Source organism: Sapajus apella, unplaced genomic scaffold (assembly GCF_009761245.1).
Source record: "Sapajus apella isolate SASKATOON/1434 unplaced genomic scaffold, GSC_monkey_1.0 scaffold77, whole genome shotgun sequence".
NCBI lineage: Eukaryota > Metazoa > Chordata > Mammalia > Primates > Cebidae > Sapajus > Sapajus apella.
This window is the reverse complement of record NW_022437017.1, coordinates 10,056,704-10,066,458: the sequence shown is the minus strand read 5'-3', so window position 1 is coordinate 10,066,458 and position 9,755 is coordinate 10,056,704. Positions and strand designations below refer to the sequence as shown.

At 67.6% G+C, this 9,755-nt stretch overlaps 1 protein-coding gene across 1 annotated transcript; it reads right to left on the bottom strand.

Moving 5' to 3' along the window:
• Positions 1-214: 214 nt before the first annotated feature.
• Positions 215-5,370, bottom strand: CBARP (CACN subunit beta associated regulatory protein). The gene is given in 9 exon segments (XM_032252451.1): positions 215-484; positions 487-723; positions 2,500-2,710; positions 3,256-3,396; positions 3,625-3,796; positions 4,044-4,188; positions 4,538-4,602; positions 4,819-4,958; positions 5,039-5,370. Coding segments are annotated over 9 exon segments (1,500 nt in total). The 5' UTR covers positions 5,276-5,370; the 3' UTR covers positions 215-332.
• Positions 5,371-9,755: the final 4,385 nt, after the last annotated feature.

Below are 9,755 nucleotides of genomic sequence, written 5' to 3'. Positions count from 1 at the left end.
CAGGAGGAGGATGCACAGACGTGAGGGTCACCCCCCAGACCAGGGCTGCCCCAGGAACGCTGCTCTGCCCCAGCCCCATGCCCCATGCCCCATTCCAATCCCACTGACTGGGCCCTGGGCTTCAGGAAAATTACCTTGGGTTGGGGGAGGGGCGCTGCTGGCCAGAGTGGTCATAGCAGCTTCTGCAAAGGGATTGCCCAGCCCTCGGGAGCGTGAGGGGTGGGAGAGGGCCTGGGGCTCCACCAGGAAGTGGCAGTACCAGCCCAGGCAGGTACCCTGAAGTGTTACTGCCTGTGGCCATCGGCGGCGGGGCCCCACGTACCCCCCTACCCTTACCCAGTCTCTCCCCGCTTCCCTCCTCTGGTCCATGCTGGAGAGGTGGCCCCAGTGAGTCGGCCTCTGGGAGGGGCCTTGCCGCTGGAGGCGGGCGAGCCCGGGTCCACGGGGTCTGGAGCGCGCTCCCTGGGCCGCCTGGGAGGGGCAAATCGGGGCAAGGGCCCACGGGTCCACCCCTAGCACCTCTATCTACTGAAAAATACCTGCCGAGAGCAGGGGGCGGGCTGGTGGGGCTGGCCAGAAAGGGGCGGGGGGACGGGAAGGCCACAGTGTCACCAGCCCGGGCGATGTACTGGATGAAGTCCACGTGGGGGGTGCCCGCCGCCTCCTGCTCCATGCTCTCACTGGCTGCCCGCTGCCGCTGGAAGTGATGCCGTTTGGGGGAACCTGTGTGGGGGATGTGCCGTCAGCCTGTGTGTGGCCCCCACCCCTCGACAGCCTACCTGTTCCCCGTCCACATGCCTGCCTTTTATCACATACACAGAGAAGTGGGCCCTGACTGGGGCCAGATCCTGGCTGGCATCTCCCCAGGCCCGGTGGGTGTGGACAGTGGCTGTGGGTACACTCTGGAGTACAGGTGAAACCGACACACACGGAGGGCAGAGGTGCTGAACCAGAGAGCCTGGGATGAGGGCAGGGCCAGGAAGTGAGTAGGAGGGCCTCAGGCAGTGGTAGTGCCCCCCCGGCAGCCCTCGTGGGCCTGTGACTACTCATAAGGACACGTCCTGGACACCTGGTGGCCGGCACTGCCTGGCTCAAGGCACAGAAGGCGGGAGAGTCACATACAGGGTGGTGAGAGCCAATGAGGAGACGGAGAGAGGTGCCCTTTCGTGGCAGCTCCACCCAGGCCTGGGGAGTGCTGGGGGACTGCCCCACCTCTGTGCCTTTCTCCCCACAGCCTCCCCAGCGAAGCTGGAGCGGGCAGGCCCCAAGGGCAGGGAGGCAGTCACTCAGCAAACAGCTTCTGGGCTGTGCTGCAGACACTGGACCCTAATCACAAGCATGGCCCCAGTCATCTCGGGATCTGCATTCTCTCAGCGGGAACTGTGCAGCCAGAGGTAGCTGTCCCTTCCCTGGCTGCTAGCTACCTTTGGGATGGGGGCCGGGAGAGCTCACCCCCTCCTGCTGGCTGGAGCCAGGCCCCATCACGGGGTCTCCCACTTTCTGAGAACAGTACTTGTCCCCTGTCCCTGTCTCACCTGACAGGAAGTGCCACCCCCTCCACAGGGCAGAGCAGGGTCCCGGCCCCTCCAGGCTGCCCTAGCTCTGCTAAACCTGCTGAGCAGGGATGGTGCCTGCTGCCAGCGCCACAGACCGGACCCTTCTGCTCCCCGCGCACGCTCCTGCCTTAACTCCAGATAAGGCAGCCCTGTGTCCAGAACCCCGTGTGACCCGGAGCTTGCAGAATTGAAGGGCTCCTGTCAACTAGTCCAGGGGTCTGTGCGATACAGCCCAGAGGGCGAATCCGCCCGCCACCTGCTTCTGCGAGCCGTGTGCCACAGTGCCTCTGACTGCCTCCTCGCCACCACGGCAGCCCCAAGTCGTCAAAACAGCCTGTCTGACCACCGCACCATGAAAACCACCATCCCAGGGCTGACGGGAAATGTTTGCTGACCCCTGGCCCAGTCCAACTCTGTTGCTTTATGTCTGAGAAAGCCAGAGCCCAGACGGGCAGAGGGCCTTGGCCGAGGTCACACAGCCGCTGGAGGGATGCTGTGGCCAGCAGGTGAGGAAGGGACCCCTGGAGAACCCGCCTTCCACTCTCACCCCCAGGCATCAGGATGAGAGCCCAGCATGGCCGGGAGAGGATGCAGGCTGCAGGCCCTGCCCTCTGGGCTCCACAGTGAGCAGGTGGCCCCCTAAAACCCTACTTTACCACCTTGTTCTGGATGCCACAATGACTCCAGAGCAGCGGGGGCACAGAAAACTCACGGGCACAGGGCAGAGCTAGGGGGTGGTCTGGCCCAGGCCGCCTGCACACACAGCCCTCCCACCACCCAAAGAACCTCAAGCAGGATGTCGGCTGGCAGACTGGGCAGGGCCCAGCTCTGCACCCAGACTCCAGATAAGGCAGCCCTGGGCCACAACCTCCTGCTCCTGGCTGTCCAGGGCAGCCACCACCAAGCGTGACAGGGCCGCTCTCCACTAGGTGCTGCAGCTTACCTCTTGTGTCCAGACTGGCTGCCCGATGGCTGGGCTCTAGCTTCCACTTCTTGACCTTGAAGTAGGGGCTGGCCCCGTCCAGGCTGGCATGGCGGCGCAGGCGGGTGAAGAACTGCAGCACGGTGCCCGCCCCAGAGCCTGGGCCTGCCTCCCCAGGCTCTGCTGCAGCCCCAGGCCCTCCAGCCTTTGTGCTCCTGGTATCCGCATCCAACTGGCAGGAAACAGAGATGGCACTCAGGCTAGAAGACCTCTCTCTGGCCCCGCGTGCCGGCCCCAAATGGTCCTAGGCCTGGGAGACAGTCCCAACGGCCCCCCATCACTGGGATGGAGATGGGGACCTGCTCAGAGAGGGGCAGAGGCGGGAGGAGGGGGTCTTAGCGGCTGGGTGGGCTACTCTAGGGCTCTCCCCTCTGGGGAAGGTCCCTGGACGTGTGGTTTGCAGAGGTGGGGAGGTGTGTGTCTAGGAGCCCTCTCACCCATGCCCTGGGCTGCAGGTGAGGGAGGGCAGGGGTGGTGCACCATCTCCAGTGCCTGGGGAGTCTGAAATGAGGTGGGAGCATGGGATGCCCCTGCATGTTTGAGTACACGCCTGTGTCCAGTGTGTGGCCGGCTTTTTCTCCTTTGTGTGGTTACCCAGCAGGCCAAGGAGGGCCCTGGTGGGTGGGAGGTGATGAGCTGATCTTTGGGATCAGGGCAAGGGAGGGGAAGCAGCCTCCCAGGCTGTGGACACCGTGGGGGACACGCAGGGGCCCTCACCGAGGTGCCTTCCCCAGAGTCGCTAGATGCCAAGGGGCTGATCTCTGCGAAGTCAGTGGCGCCCGCGGCTGAGTTGTAGGGGTCACCTGGCAGGGCGGAGCTGGGGCCCACGGAGCGGCCCGTGAGGGCCTTCCCCGGGGGCTGTGGGACAGAGCCAGGTGGGGGAGGAAGCAGTGACAGATCAAAGAGCATGGTGGGTGAGGGGCATGCTGGGCTCCACCACTTCCCTGCGCCACCCCACTGGGCACCCCCGACCATCCCAAGATGAGGGCCACCCAGAAAGAGAGTGGGGAAGAGCATGGGGCTCTGGGAGTCCCTGGGGCTGCCCCCCTACCCCAGGAACTTTGCTGGCTGCTGCCATAGGCTCACCTGGAAAATGGCCAAGGTGGCCTTGGGAGAGGTGGCTGGGTGGGGCAGGGCGGCCGAGCTGGCCTCTCCAGAGTCACACTCATGGATGGTGACAATCTTGAGGGGCGGCAGATGCAGGTGGGTGAGTCGGGCATTCTTCAGGTGGTGGAAGTCCCCTTCCGTCAGCGTGTACCTGCGACAGCACCTGGTCATCAGTACCTGCCCACCTCCTATGCCTGATGCCCCACGTGCCAAGCTCTGCTGTCCACCCTACCAGCCTGGGCAGGGGCAGGGAAAGTGGGAGCACCAGGCTGAGCACCCCACCCCATGGTCCCAGCCCAGGGGCCTCTGCCTTGGTCCCTGAAGCGTCTGTGCCTAGCTCCTCCCCGCTCCCAAGCACCGGTGACCTCAGACACGCCCTGGGCTCCTGCCCCACTTACCGGCGGCCCTTGTCCTGTGTCTTGCGGCTCTGCTCAAACAGTGCTGCCTCATTGAAGGAGACCCGGCGGCCCGTGGAGCTGGTGGACAGGAAGCGCTCCGTCTCCGCATCCTGGCCCTCGGGGTCTTCCCCCCGGAAGTAAGGGTCTGCATGGAAAGGCAAGAGAGGGTGGGCCCCAGGTGGGCCGTGCCAGGCGCCTGGTCCCGGGAGGGATGCTCGGCAGGGTGGGGCGGGGAGGGCTGGGGCCGCGCGCCGGCGGCCGGGGGGCGGGGCGAGGGGCACTCGTTCATCCGCTCACACACTCACTCGCTCAGCACGCGCCTGGGCCCACCTACGCCTGGGTGTTAAGGAAACAGAGATGAGTCGGAATCGAGCTGCGCCCAGTCTGGTGGGGGAGACAGACAGACACAGACGGTCAGGCAGCCCGAGGGGGCGGCGGGTGGCTGAGGGGCGGATGGACAAATGGGTGCAAGGCCGGGCTGGCCAGTGCCTCACCTTGGGCGGGGTGGGTCCCATTGTCCAGGTAGGTGGTGGTGGTCTTCTCTGCTTCCTCAATGGCCCTGGGAGGGACATCAGGAGAGCCCAGTGGCACCGAGGGTCCAGACAGCCGCAGTGGGTCTGGGCTCTCTGCCCCATGCCAAGGCCCTGTGCATGATCCCGTCTCCAGAGGCATTGACCACTCTGCGGCTCAAAAGCCAGTGAGGTAGGCCCCCTCCCCACCCGGGTGGCACCCACACCCACCATGCACCAGCCCAGCCGAGGTGGGGGCCTCGCACCTGTTGAGGCGCTGGTGGACGTCCCAGCAGCGCTTGCAGAGAAGCAGGACGCCGGACAGCACCACCAGCGTGCCCCCCACAAACAGCGACATCACCACCACCAGCAGCACGTAGTTGTCCAGGATAGGGTCTGGCTCTGCCTGTGAGCGTGCAGGGGGGTCAGGTGCTGCTGGCCTGAACGACCTCCCACCCCTCCTGCCCATCCGTCCCCTGCACCCACCGTGGGGCGTCCAGTGCTGTTGTCCCACGACGTTGTGAGGGCTACCGTGGCAGAGGTGGTGGTGGCAGCGGCTGTGGCCATGGTGGCTGTGGGCTGCATTCTGAGCTGGGAAGGACGGCCCTGTGGGGAGGAGGCCTGGTCAGCTCCAGCTAGGCCTACTTCTCCTGCAGGAGCCACTGCAAACGAGCCGGGTCTTCCCTGCGGGAGCAGGAACCCACACAGGGGGCAGTGACTCATGGAGAGGCCGCCTCCACCCGGCTTGGCTCCGCCCGGCGAGTCCAGGGGGCTCTCTCTGGACCTCCATGTGCCATCCCCCCGGCAGGGGAGGCGGCCCCGGCCTCTGAGGGTGTGCCTGTGTCCATCGCAACTGCACACAGCCGGTGCGGCCTGTCCTGCAAGGCAGCGCCAGGCTCCGGAGCTCCGCACCGAGAAGGGCAAGCACTTCTCCGAAGAATGGAGACACCGAGGCCGAGCCTCGGGCTCGGGAGGGACCCCAGGCGCCCTGTCAGGCCACATTCGCGGGGGCAGGCGACCACCCCGGCCCCAAGAAGTGCAGCTACACCCTGCCTTGGCCCACTGGGTCATGGTTTGTAGTGGGAGCCCTCCCGCCGTCCCGCGCGGGGGAGGGCACAGCGGCTGGGCACAGGTCACGACTCCGGGAGGCGGAGGTCCCCCGGTGCTGAGCACTGGTGGGAGTGCAAGGGACAAAGGAGGCGCATCTGTTTCCAGCCCCGGAGAAGCTGGTTCCCATGGCGACCACGGAGCAGGCCGCGGCTGGGGGGGGGGGGCGGGTTGCCAAGGAGGGGGGGGGGGGGGGCGCGGGGGCGGCGGCCTGGTGGGGGGCGGGCGCGGAGCCGCAAGATGGCCGCGGCCGCCACCCCGCCGTGCCCAGCATCCCTGGGCCTCTCCGGCCGCCTCTAGTACGCCTTACGCTTGGGGGAAACTGAGGCGGGGCGCGGCACCAGGAAAAGGAGCTGCCTGGACATTGCGCCGCGCAGCCGGGCGGGAAGGTCCGGGAATCGCAGGGGGCCGGGGCTGGCGCCGGGATCCCTGGCGGCCCTAGGTCGGCACCGCATGCACGAGGCCTCTCCTGGAGCCAGAGAGCACAGGCGGCGGCCGCCCGAGCCCCTCCCGGGCTTCCGCCCACGCGCGACAGCGGGAAAACTGAGGCCCAAAGCCGGGCAGGCTCCCAGCGGGCGCCACTGTCCTCAGCGCTCCGGGTCACCGGCTGCCGGAGCCTTGGTATTGGGGGAAGGGGCAGCATATGTAGGTCGGGAAATGAGTTCAGGCTGGAGGGGGTGGGGCACAGGCGCAGGATGGGGACCCGAGGCCAGCGAAGATGGCAGGGGGCCGAGGGGAAGAGCGGGGCTCCTGGCGGAGGCGGCTGCGGGAGCCGAGGGCGGAGGTTCCCCACTGGGCAGCACCGCGTCCCCGAGCCGGCCGAGGGGCGGGGATGGCGAACGAGGGAGGCAGGGACCCGACGCCAGGGCTCCGCCGCGAGGTCGAGACGCCATCGCCCTGCTCCGACTCACCGGGGGAAACTGAGGTCGGGGTGGGGCCTAGGCGGGGGTCCGTCTCCAGATAGTCGGGTGGCGGCCGCAAGGCCCGCAGCCTGGTCCCCACGCCCGCGGGACTCCTCCGCGCCCTCCCTCCAGCCGCGCAGCCGCGCGGGGAACGGCCGGTGGTCCAGACCCCGGGCGAGCCCCAAGCCGGCCGCGATCCCCGGCCCGCCCCTGTCCGTCCCCCGCAGCCCCGAGCCCGCCGCGCCTACCTCAGCGCCGGGACGCGCGGCCCATGGGCGGCGGGCAGGCGGGCGGCTGCGCGGCGCTCCCGGCTGGCTCCGGCGCCCGGTGGCCGCGGAGCAGACGGAGAATTTATGAATGGAGAGCTCGGCGCGGGGGAGGCCGGCGCGAGAGGAGGGGCCGCGCACGTGACCGCGTTGGCGGCGCGCCCGCTCCGCGCGCCCGGTGCTGCCCGGTCCCCGGCCGGCCGCCCCCGCTGCGCTCGCCGCTGGGTCTGGCTGGCTCCGCGCCGGCCCCCGCCTCCCCTTCCCTTCCGGCGGGGGCGGGGGGCGGAGCCTGCGCTCCTGCGCGCCCACTCCGCACGCGGAGCCGCCCCCCGCACCCGCCGCGGCGGCCGAGCCCCGCCCCCGGCCCCCCCGCACGACTCACCTCACCCGGTCCTGAGGTCGGGGACGGTCCCAGGGACGCAGCTTGGGGTGTCCTGGAATGCACGACTCCCTAAAGCCCGAGGTGCGCCGCGTGTGCGGGAGGGGGTGGGGTCCGGGGATGCATGGACTCCCCGGTCACGTCGCTTGGTCCGTGGGGGTTCCGGGGCGGCACAGCCAGGGCCCCTCGAGCACAACTGCCCCGTTCGGCTTGCAGCCCAGGGTCCCAGGGCACAGGCGCCCCCGCCTGCTTCTCCCCTCTGGCAATGTGGAGGGCTCGCCATGCTCCTCTGACCCATCCCCTGGGTGACAGCGATCACAGACCGGCTCAAAGCTGAACAGAGCCCATGGGGGCCCAAACGTGCACCCACAGAGGCCTGGTTCTCTGGGGTAACATCAGAACGACACCAGCAGAAACCCAAGTCCCAAGGCTGCCCCAGCTTCTCCCTCTCAGACCATCGAGCCTCACCCTTCAGATACTCAGGCCGCACACCTGCCAGCAGCCTGCTCTGAACGCCACCCCAGCCCCGCTGGGCCCTCGCCTAACACCCCACAGCGCCTCCTCTTTCTCATCCCCAAAAAGGCTGACACCGCTCCGGGACGCGGCAGGCCCAGCTCAGCCTCCACGCCTCTGCCCTTCCAGGTACCCGGTACCCAGGCCTTGTCCATGCAGTCAAAGATTCACCCCGGTTTCCTTCACCTCCTTCCGCAGCGTCACAGTCTCGGCGTTCCTGCTCTTGGCCCCCAGCCCGCGGCCCGCCCCCCTCCTTTGCTGTGTCTCTCCGAGGCCCCACGCCTTGCCTGTTCCTGTGTACTGTGGGGTCCCCACTCACTCTGCTGTGAGCTTGGGGGCGCGGCTGGCCCTCCAGGCAGAGGGGCAGCCCCAGGGAAACTGGCCGTCATGCAAATGGGAATTGCATGTGCAAAGGTCTGCAGGCAGAAAAGTTTGCAGGTCACCGCCTGTGCAGGAAGCAGGGAAGCTATCTTGTTCCCTGCTCGGGGATTTAAGCGATTTTCCCGCCGCAGCCCGGAAAATAGCTGGGACTGCAGGCGTGGGCCAACATGCCCAGCTAACTTTTGTATTTTTTGTAGAGATGCAGTCTTGCTATGTTCTCCCGGCTCGTCTCAAACTCCGAGGCTCAGGAGATTCTCCTGCCTCAGTCTCCCATTGTTGGGACTACAGGCGTGAGCACCCAAACCCCACCAGGTTTCAGATTTTTAATGAAGACTCCCTGTGGCTGTGTGAAGAAAAGGTACCGGTACTAAACGGGGGTGTGGGGGTGAGGCTGGGGCCAGCTAGGCCAGAGATGATGGGTGCAGGGGCCATGCTGAGCGGACAAGCCAGAATTCCAGAGGAACCCCAGGTTTGGGGCTGGAGTTAATGGTGGTGCGCTCGGCTGTGGGCTACCCTGGAAGTAGGGATTGGAGCGAAGAGGTCCCACGAGTGAGAATGAGTCTATCAGGCCTCCCAGTTTCCTGCAGCAGCAGCTGGATATGGGGTCCTGAGTGCCAGGAGCGGATGTGGTGTTTGCAGGTCACACCTAGAAAAGTGAGCAGGGCTTCCCTCTGCACCCCCGAGCCAGGGCCAGAACGCCCAGGCCCCAAGTGACCCTCACAGCGCTGGCTCGGGGAGCAGACCCAAGCCTTCATCCAGAGTCGGACCAGCGGGGCCTCCTTCAGGTGCCCGGATTCCAGGGGACAGGGGCACCGGCGCTGGCCTGAACCCGGGAAGGGGGCGAGGGTGCAGCCTCCGGGTGTGGGGAGCCACGGATGGTGTCAGATTCCCCACAGCAGGAGGTACTGGGTCTCCCTGGCTGCAGCCCTGTAAAGTCACAGCCCCAGTCCCGCTCCTGTTCCCTGCACCCCTGGGGTCCAGCCCACTGCGCCAGGCTCAAGGCCCTAACCAGGGAGCCCGAGCCCCCAGCCCCCGCCATCCCCGACTCCGCGTTTTCCCGGATCCTCGGGAGGGGGGCTGGGGGCCGGCCGGGTGCCGCGAACCTGCGTGAGCGCGGGGGCGGGGCGGTGACGTCATGGCCACGAGCGAGGCTGCGCAGGCCGCTGGCTGACGGCAGCGAAGCCCCGAGCCGCCCGCGCACGCGCTCCTGCGTCAGCGGCGCGTGGGGGCGAGGGCCGGGCGGGAGGTGGGGGGCGCGGCGGGCGCATCTCCGAACGCGGAGCGCCCTCTGCCGGCGCCGGGGAGCAGCGCGCCGGGGGCCGGGGTCCCCCGGGAGGCCTCCCGCGCCGCCCTCGCGCCTGCCCGCGCTGCGCCCCAAGTCGCGGTCGCCGTTCCCTAGAACAGCTGCACCTGCCGCCTCCCAGCCTCAGCCGTCCTGCTCTTACTCGGCTTTTACTTGTCACCACCTGCCCCTGCCACCTTTTTTTTTTTTTTTTTTAAGAGGCAGAGTCTCACTCCGTCACCCAGGCTGGAAGTGTAGTAGCGCGATCTCGGTTCACCGCAGGCTCCACCTCCCGGGATCCAGCGATGCTCCTGCATCAGCCTCCGGAGTAGCTGGGACTACAGGCGCGCGCCACCACGCCCGGCTAATTTTT